The 23144-nt window shown below is 50.7% G+C and overlaps 1 protein-coding gene across 4 annotated transcripts; it reads left to right on the top strand.

Moving 5' to 3' along the window:
* The first annotated feature begins 646 nt into the window (after positions 1 to 646).
* On the top strand, positions 647 to 22657 carry UBTF (upstream binding transcription factor). Of its 4 annotated transcripts, none has more exons than XM_051994826.1 (21): positions 647 to 1859; positions 4880 to 5002; positions 7401 to 7576; positions 7945 to 8028; positions 8131 to 8286; positions 10892 to 10956; positions 11196 to 11316; positions 11682 to 11792; positions 12273 to 12406; positions 12575 to 12716; positions 13693 to 13734; positions 14682 to 14795; positions 14980 to 15135; positions 16097 to 16252; positions 16424 to 16534; positions 16919 to 17007; positions 17149 to 17338; positions 19067 to 19114; positions 19236 to 19304; positions 19396 to 19539; positions 20020 to 22657. In XM_051994826.1, exons 2-21 carry the CDS (start codon positions 4945 to 4947, stop codon positions 20143 to 20145), a joined length of 2292 nt encoding a protein of 763 aa, XP_051850786.1. In that variant the 5' UTR covers positions 647 to 1859; positions 4880 to 4944; the 3' UTR covers positions 20146 to 22657. The 4 variants fall into 4 exon arrangements, with proteins under 4 accessions (XP_051850786.1, XP_051850789.1, XP_051850787.1 ...); XM_051994827.1 differs by lacking the exon at positions 647 to 1859 and adding an exon at positions 1889 to 2301; XM_051994828.1 differs by lacking the exon at positions 647 to 1859 and adding an exon at positions 3513 to 3605.
* The last annotated feature ends 487 nt before the right edge of the window (positions 22658 to 23144 follow it).

The raw sequence follows: 23144 nt of genomic DNA, 5'->3' as shown, positions 1-23144 counted from the left end.
GTACTAAGGCTAGGCACTAGGGATAATTTCCTAAATGAAATAAACCCTACTCAAAAGAATACAGCACAAATTTTGGACTGAACTCTCCACCCCGGTTATGTAAGTAGTCTGTTGTGTGATGAGCTTATCCTCGGAAAGTATTTTGAATCTTCCCTGGAACAGGAGGGAGAATACACAAACGTCTGACCAACCCCCTAAACACATGCCTTGTGGGTGAGAAAAGCAACTGTATCCTCACAAGAGAGTGTATGAGGATGCTGGGCGAGCCTGGCAGCCCTCTGCCCGGGAAGATGGCGGTGCTGTGGGGGGAAAGCAAACCCCCTCCCCCACTGTTCACCCACGCATTAGGGCTAACCTCGTAGGGTAACGCGGCTTCCTCTCCTAGCCGGCCCCTCGGGTTTCCACGGCTTGATGAGCCACTTCCTCGGTGGAGGGGAGAGAAACCAGCAGCTAGCATAAACCTCCTGGGGAGGGGGGGGGGAGGGAGGGCCGAAGCGCCCCCCACCCTCCTACAACTCCCTCCTTGGATAAACTCCCAAGCACAGGAGGGGCAGTAAAAGCTGAGAAATGCCTCCTCCTTACCTCCCCGCCCCTGACGCAGGCCTAACAGGAAGGAGGCCGCCTTGGAGTCGAGGGGGATCCCGAGCAGCCTCTGCAGGCGGGGGCTGGGGTTGGGGCTGCTGGGGTCCCTCCTGCGCCTCCCATCGCTGGGCGGTGGTGGTCGCTGGGGGGTAGGGGGAGAGACTGCTCCAGTCGCCCGTTTTCTCTGGGATGACCCAAGCCTTTTTGACAAGCAAGCTGATCCCGTGGTGGGGATTGGCTAGGCGGACCGTGACGCCCATAACAACAAAGGTGGAGTTGGAAGAAATTAGATTAAAGGGGAGAAAAAAAAATTAAAGGGGGATCTCGCTGGGGCGAAAAGGAGACAGACTGAGATGAGGAGAGAAGGCAGATCCAACTCCCCGTCTCCACCCTCTCCTAAGCCCTTTTCCCGGAGCTCCGCCTTGCTCCTAGCTTCCCTTCTCCCTCGAGTTTGGGCTTTTTTCCCCCCCGTTTAGGAGTGGGAGGTAGAGGGAGTCTTCTCTCCGGTTGGTGTCAAGCCTCCCTCTTCAGCATCATCGCCCACCCTAGGGGAGAACTTTTGGAGAAAATCACGCGTATTACAAATTCTACGAAGGGTCAAAAAACCCCGAGAAGGCCTTAAAGGAACAAAGATAGAAACGGAGGGGAGGGGGGCTTTTTTTCTTCTGGAAAATAAGAAGAGAAATTTGACATATCATACCCCCCCCCCTTTTCTCTTTCTCCTCCTCCTCTTCTTTTGGCTTCAGTGTTGCAAAAGCAAAGAGCAATAAAAAAAAAAAAAAAAAAAAAAACCGCGCACACAGACACAGAGACACACACCACCCCAGTCGCGAGAAGGGAGAGTTGAAAAGAAGCAAGAGGGAGAGAAGCCAGGGAGAGAAGAGAAAAGAAGAGAGGGAGGGGTGTTGTGAGGGGAAAAGAGAAGCAGGTTCCCTAATAAATCCACCTCCGTCTCTCTCTCTTCCCCCCACCCCCCTCCCTTCTTCTCCAGCCCAGGGTAGGGAAGAGAGGAGCCGGAGAGAGCAGATGGAGGAGTGGAGTCCGCTGTAGGGCTGTGGAGCTTGGCTGGAGGATGGAGGAGCCGCCAAGCGCCCGGCTGATTGGAAGAAAAAAGCAGAGCGATGGAGGCGGGGGTAGGAGGACGATTTCTCTGCGGGGACTGGCGGCGGAGTCCACGCCCGGGTCGGGCGCTGCAGAGCTTGGCTAGCTTTCAACCAACGCTCCCCGGCACCAGCCCCACTCGCCCCCCACCCCCGGCCCTCCCGGCGGCTCCGCAGGTGAGTGCAAGAAGGAAGGGGGACAGCCAAAAAAGATGGGGGAAAGTGTGTTTTTTTCTTTTTCCAGCCCCCCAGCGGGAGGGGAGGGGTCGGTGGGGGGAGATTGAGGGAGCTCGGCCGAAGAGGAGGGGGAAAGGAGAGGCCGGGGAAGGCCTGGGAGGCGGCGGCGGCGGGGCTGGGGCACTGACAGGGCGAGCGCTCGGAGCGCTGCTGCGCTGCGCCGGGGCGGGCGGACGGAGCGGGGCGGGCGGAGCGCCGCGCGTGTGGCTCGCCATTAGCCGTCCCTCCGCTTCGCCATCGCGGGCTTTGTCTGGCGACTCGCTCCCCTGGCGTCGGCTGCAGCGGGAGCTGCGGATCGGCTCCACGACCCGCTCCCTCGCCCAGCTAGCGCTCCCCGGATTCCCCCCGGTCCGCGCACCCACACCTAGACACACGGAGCCGGGTAAGAAAGCCCCTGCGTCGCCGTATTTCAGGGTAATGGGGGAACCGAGAGGAGCTGCGGGAGGCGGACCTCCATGCGCTCGGGGAAGGCCCGAGCGAGCCACGCCAAGCTGGATTGAGCCTGCTCCTTGGAGGCGCCACTTCACCCGATTCCCGCGGCGTTTCCGGGGTGTAGAGAAAAATGAAAATTTTATTTGGGTGGGGGCAAAATTTGCTACAATTTTTAAAGCAGCATTTTGGAACTGTGTTTTTTGGGGGATGGAAAACGAAGCCCAGCGAGAAAGGGGAGATGCCGTAGCCGCTGCTCTGCACCCAGCCTGTCCCCCGGCCCCGCAGCGCCGATTTGGGGGTGAGGGTAGTGGTAGTGAAGAGCTAGCCAGCCGAGGGAGAGATTATTCCCCGGAAGGAAGAGAAAGAATATCAATTTCTTTGCCGAGCTCCGCAGAAACAAGATATAAGATTATGGAGGGGATTCCTTTGCTCCTTTCTCAAGGTCTAGGGGACCCACGGTGTCCCCTCTCCACAGCACGGGCCTTGCGCCCTCCAGTTTTGGCCGAGGCTGCTAGTTCTCCTACGGGTCTGGGGAGGTCGCTCTCGCCGCCAGTTCACTCCTTCTCCCCGGCCCCGATCTCAGCCGCCATCCGGGCGGCTGCGTGTCTCTTTCCCTCGGCCCCCCCCTAGCCGCCACCAGCTACCGCTGCTGCCGCCATCTCCCCCCCCCTTCCTTCCCTCCGCCTCGGCCGCCCGGGTCCCCCCCAGCTCCCCGCCCCTCCTCCCAGCTGCCCCCCGTGGAGCCCGCCCGGGCTGGGCTGTGGGAGGGAGAGGAGCCTTCGGGGCGGGCGGGCGCTCGCTCCCCGGGGGTCGGTGTGCGCTCTACGGGGAAGGACGCGCTCGCTGCCCCGCTTCTCCCGCCCCCCCTCCCCGCTCCTCCTCCTCCCTTCTCCCTCCTCCTTCCCGCTTCGGCGGTGGAGGCTGCAGCGGCGACGGGGGGTGTGCTAGCAGAGCCCGGGGCCGGCCGGCGGGCGGGCGGGCTGCCTGCAGGCGGAGGGCGCTGTGCTTTGTGCTTTTCGCCGCGAGGAGCAGCAGCAGCAGCAGCAGCAGCCGCCGCCGCCGCCGCCGCAGCCACAGCCGCCGCCGCCGCCCCAGCAGCAGCAGCAGCAGCAGCAGCCGCCGCCTCAGCAGCCGCCGCCCCAGCCGCGCTCGGAGGAGGAGGAGCTGCCGCGGGAGGGAGCTGCGGCTGTGCCCGGCAGAGCGGGGGAGGAGGGAGCCGCGGGAGCGGGGCGTCCGGACGCGGAGCTGCGCCCGGTAATCAGGGCCGGGGCTGGGAAAGAAGAGCGAGAGCTTTGCGCCGGGGGAAGGCGATCGAGCAACGTGGAGGGAGGGGACCGAGGGCCGAGCTCGGGGGAGACGACACCCCGAGAGCGCCGAAGGGGAGAAAGGGCCGGAGAACGTGGGCTGGGGCCGAGGAAGCTGGAGCAAGAGGACGAGGACGGAGGCCGCGCGAGGGGGCCCGAGCCCCCGGGAGAAATCCTGCCCCGGGGGGAGCTGGAGGAGGAGGAGGCTGGGGGGAGAGAACGCGGGGCAGACGGAGGAGGACGCGCGGGGCAGCCAGGCGCGGGGAGGCCCAGGCCGAGCCTGGCCGCGGGGCGGGGGAGCCCGCGTTCCTCCCGGGGCGGGAGCCGCAGTTCTCCCGGATCGCCGGAGGGGGCGGCGGGGACGGCGAGTCCTGTACGCCCCCGCCTGCCCGCCCGCCCGCCTCCCCGCCTGGCTGCCTCCCTCCCTCTCGGCCTTGGCTCGGCTCCCCGGAGGCCGGGGCCGGGGCGGGGGCGCCGCCCGGACTGGGCCGCGGGGCCCGGGGGACGAGGAGGTGCTGATTCCGGCCGCTGGGGCCGCGGCTGCTGCTGAGCCCGGCTCCGGATCGGGGGGCGGCGGGGTCCCCCGGGGCTGGGGGCAGGGGGAGCTCCAGCTGCTCGGCCCGGGGCGGACTGGCCCGGGCTGGAGGCTCGGGGAAGGGGGGGGAGGGCGGTAGGAATCCGGATCCGGGTCCCCGGGGGCGGTGCGGCCGCGGCGCTCCGGGGCTGGCGGTGCCTGCGCAGCGTCCGGGTCCCCGCCGGGCTGCGGAGGCGGGGGGAGCAGGGAATGGAGGGGGGGGCGGAGGAGGAGGAGACTGGCGCGCGCGCGCCCCTGTTCCCGCGGCGGCGCGCGCCCTTTACCCGCCCTTCTCCTCCCCCCCTCCCCTCCGGCCACCCCCCTCCCCCTGCGCGTGGAGAGAGTTTTGTTTTTTTCTTTGGGGTGGAGCTCGCTGCACCCTGGAGCCCTGAGCAACCACACACGTGGGGGCCTGGGAGTACTCCTGCAAGCCTGCCCACCTCCCTTAGGCTGAGCCCTGCTGCAGGGGGAGAAAGGGGAGGGGGGAGGAGTAGGGAAAGGTGACAGAAGGGGGGGGGAAATCTTTGCCAGTCCAGAGAGTGGGTGGGAAGTGTGAAGACTGCCCCCTTTCTTTTAGGGGGAGAAGTTGAAGGGGAACCTCCTGCTGCTCCCAACCTGGCTGAATTGGGGAATGGGTGTGCTCTCTCCAGGGTGAAACGCCTTTCACTCCCGGGCTGGCTCAACAGGACAGAAGTGGAAGCTGGATAGCTGGACAATGAACGGAGAAGCTGACTGCCCCACCGACCTGGAGATGGCCGTACCCAAAGGCCAAGGTGGGAAAACTCTTATACTAACCCCCACCCAGTGCTTAAAAAGCCTCTTTTCTGTGGGGGTCTAAAGCTGTCCCTTCCCTAGCCTCAGTTTCTTCCCAACACCATTTATTCTCATTTAAGATGAGAAGTCTGTAAGCCGAGAGGTATAATGTTCTCTTCACTTCTTCCAACATATTCTGTGCTTTGCCTTCAGAACTATCTGCTACTTGTACTTTGAGCAAATCATTCTTTTGGGCATAAAGCCCGAAGAATAAGACTCTGGAAGCTCCTTGAGGGCAAATAACCTGTTTCATTTATTTTTGTATCCCTCAAAATGATCTGCACACAGCAGGAGCCCAATAAATGTTTAATACATTACAAATCTCCAAACACCCTTAAAGCACTGCTTCCTTCTGCTTCTACAAAGACTGGGCAGATCTAAGTTATTTGTCCTCCATTTTCAGGAAATATCTCCTACTCTTCTCATATACATAGAATATATCCCTTTCCCATCCTGATCTTTGGGAATAAGAATTTGCTTAAATATTTGACATTCAGAAAACAAAATGCCCCATTTCTCTTGGACTCCATCCCACCATGGAGGTAGATGTGAAATTCATTTAATGTGAGACCTTAAAGAATTCACATCTCATTTTGATTTTGGAGAAGCAAGGATATGTAGAAGAATCTTGGGGTTTGGGGTTTTGGGGGCAGGGGAAGATGAACAAAGCTTCCATTTTATTAATATGATTTTTCTGGGGTTGACTTTATTATGGTTACTTTACTCCTTAATCTGTATTTAACTACAGAGTTCAAATTCACTTTTCACTCTTGGAATACTAAAGAAATCTAGCTTGGTCAGGGGGAGGGAGTAGTGGAGAAGAGGATAGAGATTGGAGCATCTGGCATTACCCTGAGAGGATTATGGGTCCATGTGACCTATACTAGAAAGGACCTGTCTGTTGCAGGGTACTTAATGGATAAAAATGAAAATGAATAAACCACTTTGATTTGGGTCCCTGGGCCAGTGTTTAACAACTCCCTTTTTTCTCCCTCACCATCCCTAAACAGATACAGATACAATGCAGAAAACGAAACCCAGATGCCTGCTTTGGATCTGGACTTGGATTTGTTTGGAACAGCTGTTTCAAATCCCCATCTTTGGTTTCTTAAGAGAATTGAGCCAATTCTTTCCCAAAGCACCTCCCTCCCTGAATATTGGCCCTTTCTGCTTGGGACTATTGCTTTTTCAGATTCCTGTCAGTCTACCTCTCTCTCCAACTACAACCAAGGGGTAGTTCTTCTCTCTTCCCACTTTAGACCAATTTCAATTCTGTTTTTCTTACTCTATAGAAATTCTCCTTTCTTTGGGAGATGGGGCATTAAAGATGTCCCTCCTTTTACCCTCTGGTTTCAAGTGATAAACATCTGTGTGAGTTTCTCAGGGTCTCTCCCACATCCACAGCCAGGGTGTAAAGCCTCAGCTACAACTTGGCAGCTGTTACCATGTGTTGCCTCCCCCACTTCCTCCCCATAGAGAAGCCAGCTGAACTCCGTGGGCTGCGCATTGGGCTTTACATCCGGCCCCATTGGGAAGGGCATCCTCTATGTTCCTGCAGGCTTTTGCTCCTCCCTTTTCTATTTGAATAATATGATAGAAAATCTTCCTCTTTTCCCTCCATTCCTTCCCTCCTCTTCCCCAAAAGGACTCCATATTATAAGCTTGCCTCCTTTTGTTGCTTCTCCTACTTAGTCTAAACTAAAGTTCTGTCCATTAATTTGATGTTCTGTTCTTTTCTATATAGTTTCTGTATCTTTTTTGATAATGACTATTAGAGGAAAAGCATCTAGCATTAATTTCACTGAGTTCAAATTTCAGCTCTGCTACTTGTTACTATGTGACCATAGACAATTCACTTTATCTCTGAGTTTCTCTTTGTTCATCCATAAAATAAGAGGACTGGAAAAGGTTATATCTAAGGTCCCTTTCCAATCTATAATCTTATCAAAACATTGCTGATGCACCAAAGGGAAATAGGTGTTATTATGGCTGTGTCAGTTGGGTTCTTGGTCAATTGGATGCTACTTTCCCATCTCTGAGGTGGTAGGAGACAGGAATTAAAGGGTTCCTAAGAATGATAAAGTGGAGGTAGCCTCAATTCCCCTCGTTTATGTGGGATGATAAATTTTCTGTCTTGTATTCCTAATGGAAACAAGTTGGATCCTAGAGGAATTTGGAGGTCAGTGCAATCTGGCAAAGAAATATTTGTGAAAACACCTACCATATACCAAATATATCAAGTAAAGCGACAAGAATACAAAGACAAAAATGAAATGGCTTCTGATCTCAGAGAGCTTATATTCTACTGAATTGGAACCTTTTATAATAATGACATCCACTTGCTTCCCTTCCCAATAGACCGCTGGTCCCAGGAAGATATGCTGACCTTGTTGGAATGCATGAAGAACAATCTGCCTTCTAATGACAGCTCCAAGTTCAAAACCACAGAATCCCACATGGACTGGGAAAAAGTTGCCTTTAAGGATTTCTCTGGGGATATGTGCAAACTTAAATGGGTTGAAATCTCCAACGAGGTAACCATCTCTTTTGAACCCATATTTGCTCTAATCTCCCAAGACAGGCTACCATAATTTGTTCCGTGTCGGTGTTCTTATCTACTTATTAATGTATGTGTGGTTGTCTTTGCAAAATTTGTCTTTCCCCTAGTAACTGGATAGAGAAGGTGCTTCTGTGTATCTATAGATGTGGGATCTATAGGGGAGGAGACTGCACACACATCCCTTCCCAACTCTTTCTTTCTTGCTGATATATGTATCTGTTACCTAGCTTGGGGCTTTGCTTTTTACCCTGGTAACATTGTTATTATCTAAGAAAATGAGGTCTGGATGAACAATAATCTCAGCCCTTGACATCCCCAGTATCATTTTTTGTCTTCCTCAAGGTAAGGAAGTTCCGAACACTGACAGAACTTATTCTAGATGCGCAGGAGCATGTCAAGAATCCCTATAAAGGCAAAAAACTCAAGGTGGGTCTCTCTGAGACTTGATGAGGATAGAGGGAAAATGAGTATGGGGCAAGGGGAGGAGAATACTGAGCCTGGCTATCACTTTGGCCTCTCTCCTTCCAGAAACATCCGGACTTTCCCAAGAAGCCTCTGACCCCTTATTTCCGATTTTTTATGGAGAAGCGGGCTAAGTATGCAAAACTTCACCCAGAAATGAGCAACCTGGATCTGACGAAGATCTTATCTAAGAAGTATAAGGAGCTTCCTGAGAAGAAGAAGGTGGGGGGAGGGAGACAGAGAGGAGGGAGGTTTGGTTCTGCTTGGTCTGTGTTACATTGGGCTCGCTCACACACACACACACACACACACGCACACGATGGACGTTTAGAGTTGGGACTAGGTAGACCCATTCCCTTACCAGCTCCATATGTCACACAGATTCACAATGTCATACTCAAGGCCATGTGTTCTCTCAGGAACATGGTACAGGTTTGTGCATACCTAGACAGACAGACATTTCATCCCAGAAACACTTATTTTTGTACACATTTTCCCCACATACATGCATCCCCACACATGTGGCAGCTTTTGGCTTTGACAGACACTGTGTCTGAGACAAATCCATGTTACAGTCAGTCATGATCTACTGACATAGACATGGATGTTCTCTTAAAGATAGACCGATAGTGTGCGGGGGGAGAGGGGGAAGGGAGGACAACCATTCATGGATTAAGATGGAAGTTTTAGGAAGACTAGTGGGCAGGAAGCTGAATGTGATCTGGGACTGACCAAGCCACACAGAGATAGAAATGGGGACGGTGATCGACAACTTCTATTATAGAGACTTCCACATTGAACCAATCATCTGTAGAGATGGGTAGAAAAACCACAATATAACCCTATGGTTAAGGTAGGGATTAAGGAAGAGATTGGGGGACAGGAAGGAGGAGGTGGGCACAAGTGGCTAGAATTTAGGACAGATAGGTCAGAGATCGAAGAAGGAAACAGGGAAATGGGGATCAAAGAGGAAAAGGGAATAGAGAGAAGAAACTGGACAAAGAAAAATAGCGGCAGGAAGAGAATAGGAAATAAGGACAAGTTAATTATAGGGAAGAGCCAAATAATGAGGAAGTTAAATTTATAATCCCAAAATAATTGTAAATATTTCAAAGTCAAATGGGAAGCCTGTCATTGCTTCCTGTTCTGGTTTGGCCAAAAGAATATGTGTGTGCTTATACACATATGCATGCGTATATGCGTTATTGCACATGATTACATAGGGAGGGGCAGAGAGGCAGGCAAACAATGTAAGAGAAAGAAGTAGCATGGTCTCATGGAAGGATCTGGGAGTTGGGTCACTTGGATTTTTGCACAAGCTTGGTGTATATATCAGTAATTCTCTTAGGCTGCTTCAGTTTTATTTGCCTGTGAAATGAGGGCTCTACCTCATATGAACTTCTAGTATAGTTGTTCTATGTTCACTAAGGGATAGGAATTAAAATAATTCTGGAGAAAAGATGGAAAACAGAAAGAGGAGGGAATTTAGGAAGCAGCCCAGACTAAAAGGAGGAAAAAAGATAGTGGGAAGGATAAAATGGAAGATTTGATACAAGTGAAAAGAAGGGATAGAGATGTTAGAATCATTCAGTAAGAGAAAAAAATAATGATTAATTTAAAAAGAAATGGGATTATACAGACATAATTTAGAAAGGGAAGAAGGTTTAAAGAAACCAATGTGATTTGGAGGATAAGCAAATACTGAGTCTGCTTCTTGCTCTCATTGTGGTCTTGAACACATTTCTAAAATCTTGTAAGACAGCATTTGGACTACATGATCTCACCCGTCCTAAATCTTAAGATGTGAGATAGGAATGAGAAAACTATAGAAAGAAACATGATTATGAATGAGGATTAGATAGGAAAGTCTATATGGATACAGGAGGGGGAAATATTAAAAAAGGAAGTAAGTTGGAATTGGAAAGCAGAATATATAGAAACTTAACAAGATTAGAAAGGTAAATAGGAGAAAGAATAGAAGCACCCTAATGTGCAACTCTGAAGGAAAACTGAAGGCCAAAAAAAAATCTATAAATTTATAAATAAGCCTGCTCAATTATTGTGTACTAGCAATGCATAATGGAAAATTTTGACCCTTATGGATTTAAAATGCCCTGTTTTCAGCCATCTTTTTAGGAACAGCTCAGTACTGTGAAGTGAAGTTTACAAGACCCCTTTATACTCTTCTCAGCTGAAGCTTTCAGTGGTCTTGTGGAAATTGGTAGTTGAGGCTACAAAAAAATGTCATTTGGTCAATGTCACGGTGCCCCAGATAAGTACAGTCAAGAAACATTGCAGGATGTTCAGATTCAATGTTCTTTTCTCAGTGTCCTAATGCCTGAAACTTTCCTATCAGCCCCACCAAGAAATCTGACAGTGAGGCAAGTAAAAAGTGGGTGATGGAAAAAGATGATAGGATTATTGTCCTAGAGCCAGAAAGTACCTAAAGAGGCTGTCTTATCTGAACTGTTCATAGTACATTATCTGAACTGAACAGAGAGGGAAACAAGTTAATTGCTTCCCCAAAGTCACAGAGGTACTGTGAGATTTGGAGCCAGTGCTCAGATGCAAAGAGGGATGGAAGAGTTGACATGACAACTGAGGTTAACTTGACTGTTCTGTCCTGGTATTCCTTGAGCCTTCTGCCTCTGCCCTTGCTGTTAAGGGTAGGCAGGTCAACCATCCCTCTCAGACTAGCCAGCCTGCCTGCCTTCCTTAAACTCTTCTAGTTTTCATCAATCTCTTATTGGGATCAATTTCTGGGACTTGCTGTGGTGTGGGAAAAGGCAGACTTTGCCTGCTGGGTAACTCCTCCTCCGCTCCCCAGATGAAGTACATTCAAGACTTCCAAAGAGAGAAGCAGGAGTTTGAACGAAACCTGGCTCGATTCAGGTAAGAGTTTGGGGAAGGGGCTTACTGATCTCAGGAGAAGGGACACAGCCTAGGACAGAATGTTTGCTTTATGGAAGATTGGGCTCTGATGCAGACCCTGATGGAGAGGCTTGGGGGTGGCCATAGCCTACTGCCGAATCAGCTCTAGGACCTTGGTGGTCCTGGTAGGGATGGGGGGGTCAGAGTAGTGGGGTTGGAGTCTCTGTCTCAGCACACACTTACTGGTACCCTCTGGCTAGGGAGGATCACCCTGACCTAATCCAGAATGCCAAGAAGTCGGATGTGCCTGAGAAACCCAAAACTCCCCAGCAGCTGTGGTACACTCACGAAAAGAAGGTGTATCTGAAAGTTCGCCCTGATGTGAGTGGGCTGGGGTTTGGGAGGGTTGAGAGTAGGGAGGGTCAGAGCTGCGCCAGGAGGGCTGTGTGCGGCGGTGGGGAGCAGGAAAGGAGAGCCCATGGGCAGGGGGTGGATTGCATGGACAAGGCCGGGGGCTGGACAGTGTGCGTGTGTGAGAGTGTCTGCGCACGCTTGTTCCCCTGAGAGAGGGAGAGAGGGGGGGCCTTCCTCGGACCCTCCTCTCCATCCCTTCCCTTCCAGCCCGTGGAGGACGCTGATGTGTCCTCCCGTGGCTTCCTGTCCCCACTCCTTGGGGGAGGGGGTCTCTCTGCCCCCCTCCCCCTGCCCGGGCTGCCTGTGTGTGTCTGACGGCTTTTGGTTTCCAGGCCACTACGAAGGAGGTGAAGGACTCCCTGGGGAAGCAGTGGTCTCAGCTCTCGGACAAAAAGAGGCTGAAATGGATTCATAAGGCCCTGGAGCAGCGGAAGGAGTATGAGGTCAGGCTTCCGCTGCATTCCACCACTGGGCCCCCCAGCCCCTCACCCCAGCTCTTCATGACTTGGGGCGGGGCAGGGGACCCCCAGAGGGCCCCCTTACCCCTCTACCCTCACCCACTCTACTCCATGGCCACCTCGCTCTGTTTTTGGGAAGTTACTTCCAGGCTGAGCGAAGGGAGGCGTAAAATCCCTGGCCCCAGATAGAGGGAGGGGCCATCATGGCCCCCTTTCCTCTCCCTTGTCCCACCCTTGACCCCTCTTAAAGGCTCAGGCTAGAGCAGGGCAGGGCGCTTTTAAACCAACCCACCCCCACCCCCTTTTGCCAGGGGGTAAGGGTATGGCCAGAGAGCTGGCTGCTCCCATCCCCCCAGCTTTTCTTCTTCCCCTTTCTGCCCAGAAGTGGCTGGCCTCCCACAACCTATCCCTGCTAACCCCTTGCCCCCATTCGCCCCTCCCTCCACCCTACCCCTGACTCTGCAGGAGATCATGAGGGACTACATCCAGAAGCACCCCGAGCTCAACATCAGCGAGGAAGGTATCACCAAGTCCACCCTTACAAAGGCAGAGCGTCAGCTCAAGGACAAGTTTGACGGGCGACCAACCAAGCCACCTCCGTAAGAGATACTCCTGGAATAGGGAAAGGGGGGGGGGGGGGAAGAACAGGGAGTTGGGGGTGGCTGGTAACTCCCACATGGCCTCCACTAGGTAACTCTCCCCTCCCCCCCACTCTAAACAGAAGGTACTTTTTGGTTAATGATCCCCATGCTTACACCCTCCCCCAGAAATAGTTACTCCCTCTATTGTGCCGAGCTGATGGCCAACATGAAGGACGTACCGAGCACAGAAAGAATGGTCCTTTGTAGCCAGCAGTGGAAGCTCCTTTCCCAGAAGGAGAAAGATGCCTACCACAAGAAGTGTGACCAGGTGAGTATAGGTAGGGTGGAGCGGAGGGAGGGGAGAGGATAGAGATCCTCCACCACACCCCTGATTGCTGCTGTCACCCAAGGGTTTCTACCTCTCCCTGTTCTTCTCTTCAAGAGATAGATGGCTTAATTCAGGGGTTCTTAACTAGTTCTAAAGACTCTCCTCTGTAAGGGTCAGGGAAGCATGAATTTGTATGAGGAAAAAAAAAAATCTCATCTTTTTTCCCTATTAATCTGTAGCTGAAATTTATCATTTGTTTAGATTATTTAAAAACACTCTTCTGAGGAGGAATCTATTAGCTTCATTAGATTACAAAGTAGTCTGTGACACAAAAATTTTAATTATTGTCAATCTGGTGCATTAGTTTTTAAACTTTTGGTCTCAGGGCCCTTTTTTAATACTCTTTAAAAATTATAGAGGAGTCCTTAAAGAATTTTTGTTTATGTAGGTTATATCTACTGATATTTGTTGTATTAGAAATTAAAGCAGTATTGTTGTGAAAGTAGTTTTGATTACAAAATATGTGGAAACCTTGAAAGTGTCTGGGGATATCTTGACCACACTTGGAGAACTGCTAGCATGGGGAGTGAAATCCCACTCCCTTCTCCTCCTTCTCCAAACTGCTCACTTGCAACAGAGTCCAGAGGTTGTCCCTTTCCCTCCAAGGACCATTTTGCTTCAGAACATAAGATTTTGAGGTTCCTTTATGGTCAGGGACTATTATGCAAGGTTTACTCTGCAGTCCTGCACCATGACTACTCCTTTCCATCAAGCCTTCCCTTGACACTCCTCCCATTTCCCCCCAATATGAGTGATGTTTATAGGCACTGGGAGGAAGCTTTAGAAGTTTAGAAAGGGTAAGTCATTCTTAGAGAAGACAAGCCTTCCTTGACCTAATGCCAGTCACCTTTCCACCTCCCCCCCAAACAAGTGAAAAACAGGCTTCCGTGACTAACTCTCCTCCCTGCTTCCCCAGAAAAAGAAAGATTATGAGATTGAACTCCTGCGCTTTCTAGAGGTGAGTGTTGCATGTGAGCAGCCCCTGGGAGAGGAGGGATGGAGGCCAGGTCCCTATGGAAAAGCCAGAGTATCCTGGGACCTGGCCGGGGCTGGGGGTGGGAGGGGGAATTTTTTCTTAAATGTCGTAGGCTGACAAGTCAAATGGAGTTGTCACCACATTCATGCAAACCTGGTCAGGCCAGAGGATTGTTAATAGCCAGGAGTAATTCAGCAGTGCGATGCTACAGTAGATAGAGTGCTGGACCTTGCTGTGTAATCCGGGCAAGCCATTTTAACTCTGCCTCAGTTTTCTCATCTATGAAATAGGGATGATATTAATAGAACTTTTCTTCCAGGGTTGTTGTGAGGATCAAATGAGATAATTATAAGGCATATAGCACATACTAAGTGCTTTATAAATGTTAACTATTATTATTGTTGCAGCACTTAACACTGTGCTTGGCACATAGTAAGTGCTTTATAAATATCATCATCATCATTGTTATAGCACTTAGCACTGTGCCTGGCACATAGTTAGCACTATGTAAATGTTAACTCTTTATCACAATTTATTATTAATATACTTAACACTGTTCCTGGCATGTAGTAAGTGCTATGTAATTGTTAGTTATAGCTATTTTATTCTCCCTTACTCTCAAGTCAGAGGACCTACCTGGGTTCAGATCCTTCCTCTGGCACATTGATAGCCTGTGTGACCTTGGAGGAACCACTTCCAATCCCTGAGCCTCAGTTTCCTCAACTGTAAAAAAAAAAAAAAAAAAAAAAAAGGAGGTTGGTTTCTGAGGCACATCTGTGGATCAATTGTCCCTATGAACCAAGGACAGAGCTTAGGTGGAAGCTTAAAGATTCCCGACTCCCCCCTCCAGGGACTCAGTCAAGGAGATAGAGGCAGATGAGGAGCAAAAGAGCAGCCCCAACACCCCATATCCCTTCCCACCCCCTCAGAGCCTGCCCGAGGAAGAACAGCAGCGTGTCTTGGGAGAGGAGAAGATGTTGGGCATCAATAGGAAGCGAGCCACCAGCCCTGCCTCTAAGAAACCTTCTCCAGATGGCAGCAAGGTAAGGATGGACCAAGGGGAGTGGTGCCCTGGACTTAAGAGACCAGACACCCCCCCAACCCAAAACACCCTCAGATGCAGGCTCCCTGCCGCTAGAAACCTATACAAGTCACTCAGTGCCCTCTGCTGTTCGATGGCCTCTAAGCTCCCTACCAGGTCCCTGCTAAGGTCCCTGTCTTTGCCAGGGTGGCTCCGAGAAACCCAAGCGGCCTGTCTCCGCCATGTTCATCTTCTCGGAGGAAAAGCGACGCCAGCTGCAGGAGGAGCGGCCTGAGCTGTCAGAGAGCGAGCTGACCCGGCTCCTGGCCCGCATGTGGAATGACCTGTCCGAGAAGAAGAAGGTTGGGGGGATCATAGAGCAACTCCCCCCCCTTTTTTTTTTTTTTTTAGCAAAGATAGGGACCTTAGAAGCCATCGAGTGCAACCCCTTCATTTTACAGGGGGGAAAACGGAGAAGTTAGTAGGAACAGCAGCTTTGAGCTTCTGGAAGGCAGCCCATAAAAGGGCGCCTCTGGCTTCTTGAAGACTCCCAAGAGAAATGTAGCTGCTCTTCTCCCCCACGCACACCTGTATCCATTAAGCAGTACCACCTTAAACCCAGCAGCTCTTCCTTCTAAGGCAGCTTTTTGGGCCATCTTGTTAGAGGCGGTTTGCTGATGCAGCAGATGGAGTGCCAGGCCTGGAGTCGGGAAAATCTGACTTTGAGTCCTGTCCCAAACATAGACTCGCTGTGTGGCCCTGCACAAAGCCCTTCACCTCTGCTGCCTTAGATTGTTCCTCTGTAAACTGGAACTAATGAGGGCAGCCATTCCCAGGTTGTTGTGGAGACCAAAGGAGACAATGTTCTGTGAAGTACTTATCATTCAGTGCCTTATGCTTAGTACTGAGCTTAGAGGAAGCCCTGTGACCAGGTTATGTGTGCCCCTTGGGCAGCTGTAGAAGATGAGGTCAGAGGCTCGCAGATTACCCACTGGGGATGCCAGTGCCCTCATTTTACAGAGGAAACAAGCATACGGAGGTCCCATGACTTTGTGTCCAGTCACAGAGTTAATATCTCAAGGCAGGATTTGAACTCGGCTCTTTCTGACTCCCAGCACACTCCACGGCACCATTTAGAGGCCTTGACATCAGTTCAGGCAGAGGAGGTCCCCCAGGGGAGACCTTAATGGGAGTTGCCTTGGGATAGACATCTCTCTCCCTCTGTACATGGAGGCATGATTCTAAGAAGGATGGCTAAGGGGGGAAGGAGCCCTAGAGACAGCCACGACCCTTACAATCTCTTTATTACTCTCCTTTCCCCAGGCCAAGTACAAGGCCAGAGAGGCGGCTCTGAAGGCCCAGTCGGAGAGGAAGCCTGGGACCGAGCGGGAGGAGCGGGGAAAGCTGCCTGAGTCCCCCAAGACAGCGGAGGAGATTTGGCAGCAGAGCGTCATCGGGGACTACCTGGCCCGTTTCAAGGTTAGAAGGCGGGTAGACTCCACTGGGATGGATTGAGTTGCCATGGGGAGGGGGGCAGGAAGTCTTCCTCCTAGAGACCAAGTGAGCAGACCTGCCTGAAATGCCTGTGGATCCAAGTGGAGACCCCCTCCCTCCACCCACACTACCTAGAACCCTCTTTTTCTTGGCCAGAATGACCGGGTAAAAGCCCTAAAAGCTATGGAAGTAACTTGGAACAATATGGAAAAGAAGGAGAAACTCATGTGGATTAAAAAGGCAGCTGAGGACCAGAAGAGATATGAGGTGTGAAGGCGAGGGATAGAAGCAGGGTGACTCACGATGGTTGTTGGGGTGGAGAGTTCTGGGTTATTGAGTCATTATTTGATCCTCTCAGATTTTTCTAACACCATCTTTTTGTTAAGGGACAATCATATTCTGTTATTTATGTTTGACCCCATAGTGCCCTTGCTTTATTTCCCCTTCTAAGGGAGTGACTGGGGAGGGGCAGAAATTAGCACTGTACTTGGCACCTAGTAGATGCTTAATAAAGGTGTGTAGAGTTGAATTGCATGGTGTCCTGGCATGCTGTGAATGGGCTTCAGGAGCTGCAGCATGTCTTTGAGGGCTGGGATGGGAGGGTGGATGGGATTTGTATACTGATTCAGATTTTTCCCCTTTCTTCTGTAGAGAGAGCTGAGTGAGATGCGGGCTCCCCCAGCAACTGCTAATTCCTCCAAGAAGATGAAGTTCCAGGGGGAGCCCAAAAAGCCTCCCATGTGAGTCATGGCCTAGACAAGGGGATGGAGTAGCTTCAACCTCCACAAGTTGCTACAGGGGGATAGGGAGGTAGATTTCTCCAACCAAAAGTTTCCTGCAGCTGGAATCGTGACCAGGGCCTCTTGCCTTCTACTGCTTAGGAACGGTTACCAGAAGTTCTCCCAGGAGCTGCTGTCTAATGGGGAGCTGAACCACTTGCCCCTGAAAGAGAGGATGGTGGAGATTGGCAGCCGGTGGCAGCGGATTTCCCAGGGCCAGAAGGAGCATTATAAGAAACTAGCAGAAGAGCAACAAAAGCAATACAAGGTGCACTTGGACCTTTGGGTCAAGGTGAGAGCTGGGGTACAAAGGAAGGAGAGCTTGGGAGGAGGAGGGAAACCCACAAAATCAGTCACCTTCTCAAAGCACTTCTGAGTGCTCTCCTCACAGTAACAGCCACATGAAGCATAGGTAAGTGCAAGTATTATTCTCGCTGATTCACAGGCAAGGAAACTCAAGCTAGAAAAATTCATAGGATTGTAGATTTAGAACCCAAATGGGCCAACTTCCCCATCACACAGATGAGTAAACTGAGGCACTGAGAAGTTAACTGATTTGCTTGGGATCACATAGCTAAATAAGTCTCAGGCAGGATTTGCACCCAGATCTTCTTGATTCCAAATCTAGAGCTCTGGATTACCCCCCTCCTTGGTATGGAGTCTCATAGCTGGTAATTGTCAAAACTGAGATTTGAACCCCAGGTCCCCTCTTACTAGATGTTAATGTTCCTTTGGCTACCCCAGTGCTGCCTAAGGAATTTTCTCGGGGAAAGTTCTGGCCCATCCTGGGTTCCAAGTCTGGCAGGCTGATGGATTTCCATCGCATGCCCCTGGACCTCAGTTCCAGCATTTTACAGGGGGAGGAGTCACTATCTGGCGATTGGTCCTCGCCCTTCCATGTTGTCTAACCCTTAGCTCCCTCATCAAAAAGCACTGCGTGTGCAAAGTGGTGCCGCAGGACTTGGGCTCAAGGCAGCTAGGGGGTGCCGTAGCAAACCCGTCCCTCATAGAGAGCCTCCTCGCTGTGTGATTCTGGGTCAGTCCCCTGGAAGATGAGCATCATCATAGCACCTCTGCCAGGCTGCTGTGAGCATCACATGAGAATCTTTGTAAATAAACACCTGCAGACCTTAAAAGCGCGATATAAATGCCGACTGCTTTCATCATCATTGTTATCTTAGTCCACTAGGGGAGGCAGAACATAGTAAATAGTGTAATTTGAAGACTTCCTCTGCAGAAAAGCCACATGTATGGGGGCTGCTCAGCTGTGTAATTAATCACATTCAGCTTCGCTGCCAATTATTTGGTAATTGAATAGAGCTTTAGGCTTTGCAAAGGGCCACCCTCACAGCAGCGCTGTGGGGCAGATGATGCAGCTCTTGCATACTCATTCTACAGATGTGGATCATGAGACTCCTGATGGGCTGGGCAACTTGGCAATGGCCGGGTCCCTGCTAATCAGTCAGTGTCCGAGGCAGGACACTTGCAAGGCCTCCGGGGCCCCCTCCAAGCATGCTATCCCTGTCTCTCTTGCTGCTGCCTCTTCCCAGCAAGGAAGGAAAGAGAAGAGGGAGAGAAGTGAGGGCTGTGGGGGAAGAAAAGCCAAGACTCTCACTTGGCTGCACTCTCATAGAAACTGTGGAAGGCTTGCTTGTAACTGTGGGCCAGCGCTTGTTCCCCTGCAGCAGGAGGTGGAGAACGAGTGATTAGACCCCAACAACCCCACTAGCTAAGTAGGTAAAACAATGAAAACTAAAAAGTCAGGGTCAGGCTACTACAGTCCCGTAGTCCTCGTGTTAGAAGCTGCTGGTACAAATCAAAGCAAGGAGGTGTATATTAATAGTTTCTGCCAACCATAACCTCACCCACACTCTTCCTCTAAATCCTTTGCAGAAATCTTTTTGAAGGGAGGCGGGTGGGATAAAGACTGGGAGAATCACCCAGATTTCCACAGAGGTAGAAAGGAAATTTATCCCACCTTTGCTGCTACATCATATCTCTCTGCCTTCTCACCCTCCAGAGTCTGTCCCCCCAGGACCGTGCTGCTTACAAAGAATACATCTCCAATGTGAGTCTGGGAGTGAGGATCTGGGATTAATGAGGGGGAAGGTCTAGGCAGAGATTTCTAGAACGTAACTTGAAATTCAAAGTTATTATTTCTGTTCCCCTTCCTATCCTCTGCCTTACAGAAACGCAAGAGCATGACCAAGCTTCGGGGCCCAAACCCTAAATCTAAGCCCACTATGCAGTCCAAGTCGGTGAGTAGGAAAGAGGGTAAAGTAAAAGGATTTTGAAGGGAAAGGAACATGAAGGAGAAAACAAGATCTCTTTATGTCCTTTTTCCCCTAGGAGTCAGAGGAAGATGATGATGATGATGAGGAAGAGGAAGAAGATGAAGAGGATGACGATGATGATGAAAATGGGGATTCCTCAGATGAGGGGGGTGATTCTTCTGAGTCTAGCAGTGAGGATGAAAGCGAGGATGGGGATGAGGTGAGAATTCATATGGGTAGTTGGGGGTAGGCGGTGGCCTCTTTCAGGGCACCTTTTTTTCTCATTAGCATTTTGTTTTTCCAATCACATGTAAAGATATCTGTCGGCATTCTTTTTTGGTAAGACTTTGTATTTCAATTTTTTCTCCCTCCCTCCCTTATCTCCCCCCTTCCCAAGATTACAAACAAACCAATATAGCTTAAATATGTGCAAACCCTTTTCAACTGTATTTGTTATGTGAAAGAAAAATCAGACCAAAAGGGAAAAAATGAGAAAGAAACAAACAGAAAAGAAAATACTATGATTTGGTCTTCATATATGGCACTTTGTATCTCGGGACACCTCCTAATGGCTACTAGGCTGTTCTGTTCCTCCCTGAAGAGGCAGCAGCTAGCAAGGAAATAGCTTGCAGGCTTCCACCACCCCCAGAGGTGGCTTGCCCTCCCCTGAGATCACAGTGCTGTTCTTTACCCCTTTCAGAACGACGATGATGAAGAGGATGACGATGAAGATGAGGATGAGGATGAAGACGAGGACAATGAGTCAGAGGGGAGTAGCTCCAGCTCATCCTCCTCAGGGGACTCATCTGACTCGGACTCCAACTGAGCCCTGGGGGTGGCCAGGCCTGCCTCTGCACCCCCAGAGGCCTAGGAAAGCCTTTGGGGGGCTGAGGGAGGGCTCTTGTGGGCTAGGGAGGGGTTGAAGGGAGAGTCCCCTCTGTGACTCCTATTTTTTTTCACCCCTCTAGTTCTACTCCCACCCACCCCCATTTTTTTTTTAAAGCAAAATGCATGGGGGGGGTGAGGGTGGGAGGAGCCCAGGCTAGGACTCTGCAACCTTAGAGAGATATTAGCCCTGGGGGAGCCTCCAGGGGAATGACCATCAGACTGAGCCAGTGTCTACCGTTCCTTCCTCCTCTACCCTACTCCCAGGATCTCTTTCACGTCCCCCACCCCCTAGTTGCCCACCCTGGACCATGGATCTCACTGCACTTACAGCTCCTAGCATGGACATTGGAATGGGGCTGGGGGGAAGGAAGGGGTACATAGGGGTTGGAATGGGTTTTCAGGGGTGGGGAGGCCTTGAAGGGTGGAGTGTGGCTCCTCTCACTCCCTACTTTCCCCATTGGGGAGGGAGAGTTCTGAAGCTGTGCCCCCTGCTCACCCCCCACCCCCACCTTCCCCTGTGTGACTGGTTGCCTTGACCACTGCGTTGGAACTGGGGGTATGGGGACATTTGCAGGAGGTCCTTTAAGAAGATGGGGGTGTTCCTGAGTCCTCCTGCCCTGGCTAACCCCCTTGCAGGAAGGCGCTCCCCTTGCCCCTCAGGGCAGCAGTCTTTTTTATATATGTGTATATAATTTTTTTTAAGCTCTGAGCTGTCAACGAGATGTTTCCTACCGATCTCCGCTACTGTCTCTGTCTGTTCTGTCGTTTGGGGGTTGGGGGGACTGGGCAAGGGTGTCATTTTTTAAAAATTGTCTTGAGTGTGGAAGTGTGTGTGGCCTGTATATAGTGTGTATGGGTGTGTGGGTGTGGGTGGGTGTGTGTATGGTGTCTGCGTGTATGTGAGAGAACAGAATGAGGCCTGACTCCTTGGGCCTTTAGAAAGCTAGAAAGAAGGGAAGTGGGAAGCAGACTGGAGGCTCCCCTGTCTTGTCTAATCTACCCTGTCCCCAAGGGAAAGGGCAGGTCCCCAGTCTCACAAATTCCAAATTTTTGCCTGGTAGACACTTTGTTGGGGGGGAAGGAGACAGGAAAGCTTTATGGAGCTACTCCCTTGTTCCCTCAGGTGTGTGGTGGGGGGTGGGTGGGTGTGTATGTATGTGTGGGATTTTGCTTTCTTTTTTGGGGGGGTGGTAATGATTCTCTGACCTAGATGGCAGGAAGTTGGGGGGGATATGTCTTAGGCCTAAGGAGTTTTGTTTCTGGGAAGACGCTGCAGGCTTGGTTCCAGTTAGCTAGACTGAGGAGTAGAGGCTGGCAATTAGCAGCCCACCTCAGGAGCTGAGAATCTAGGGGTGGACTGAGAATTTTTGATTTGTCTTTTCAGCTTTCACCCTCTCCCTTCCCCCCCTCCTCTTGCTTCCCACCCCCAACTACCCTTGGATTTCTCAGACTGGGCCCCTACATCCACCCAGGCCAGCCTAGTTTTTATGGAAATGTTTCATTTTGCTAAAGGCTGCTGGATGCAGCTGAGCTTCTCCTTTTGCTCCCCAATTCCTGACACTACCCCCAAGCCACTTTGGATTTATTTCTGTGAATATCATTTTTTTAGATGTTTGACTAAATTTGGATTTAAAAAAAACAACAATCATGTCAGTGACTTATTCAGACTTCCCATTTGATTTTATCTTCCATGATGGGAAAATTTAAGGGACAGAGGGAAACTGGAAATTGATGCTGGGTGGGAAGAGGAGAAACCTTGGCAGACTACGTCTTGAGTGACTGGTAGACTCTCCCAAAGGTAGCTAGACAATCTATGCCCTGAGCTCAGGAAAACACAGATACTTAGGGGTAAAGCAGGGGGAGGGGGAGCTCCTGAACCCATGGTGGAGGGGGTTCATCTGTTTGCCACTTGACTGTGTTTGCCTGTCCCTCTCCACTCCCCTAACACCCAGCAGGAAATTAATCCCGCTTCCTTCCCTTAGTTGGCTGGCCCTACCACTGTTGTGTTTCAAGTGGACTATGTTTTAGTATAAAAAAAAAACAGACAAAAAAAAATCATACCTGGGACTTTTTCCCCCTGTATTGAAAAATTCTTACAGTGCAGACAAGATGGAAGGTGGGGGTGGGTGGGAGGGGTGTTGGTACTGTAAGAGGTCACACTAAGTGCATTTTGGCACTGGGACAAGTTGGTAGGGTGGGGTTTTGGGGTTTTTTTCTTTTTGAGGGGAGAGCCTAAGGGAGGGTTATGGAGGCCCCCTTATTTTTTTTCTAATATTTAAAGAGTGTTTTGTAGGTTTCAACAACTATGGCCACAACTTGGATTTCTATCACTGGGAAAGGGGTGGAGGGGGGTTTGAGTGTGGGATGGCTAGAGATGTCTGGCTTCGGCCAACTTTGGAAGTTTTGTTCCCCCTCCCCCTTTTTTTTGTATAATAAAGTGAAAAAAGGTTTGGCTGATGTCTCGTCACTGGGAGTGGCTTAGGGACAGTGGTGGTGGTGAGAGAATAAATTGAAAAGACAATAGTCTTGCCCTGGTCCCTGGTTATATATCCAGTTTTCCTGCTTCAGGAGTGTGCAATTGTGGTTGAGAGCAGGGTTGAAAACCAACTCTCTTAAGCAAAGTCCACAGTATCCTATTACTTTCAGGTAGTTTGATCCTAACAAGTTCTCTAGCCCCCTGTAACTAAAGTCTTAATTGTCTACTATGAGACAGACATTTGCTATTTGCTCCTATAAGGTTTATAAAAACAAATAAGATTGTGAAGAAAGGAAGAAAAAAACCAACATGGTACCAAGATGAGGTTGAAGGCCTAGAGAAATTGGATGGTAGTGAAGAGAAAGGAAGAAGACTGGGTAGCAGCTGAGGGAGGGTGGTTTCATTTTATAACCCAACTGATGACTGGAAAGTGCCTACCTCTTAGGTCTTCTAGATTTCCA

Source organism: Antechinus flavipes, chromosome 4 (genome assembly GCF_016432865.1).
Source record: "Antechinus flavipes isolate AdamAnt ecotype Samford, QLD, Australia chromosome 4, AdamAnt_v2, whole genome shotgun sequence".
In the NCBI taxonomy this organism is placed as follows: Eukaryota; Metazoa; Chordata; class Mammalia; order Dasyuromorphia; family Dasyuridae; genus Antechinus; species Antechinus flavipes.
The sequence above is the reverse complement of the archived record's forward strand: the minus strand, read 5'-3'. Positions and strand labels throughout refer to the sequence as shown.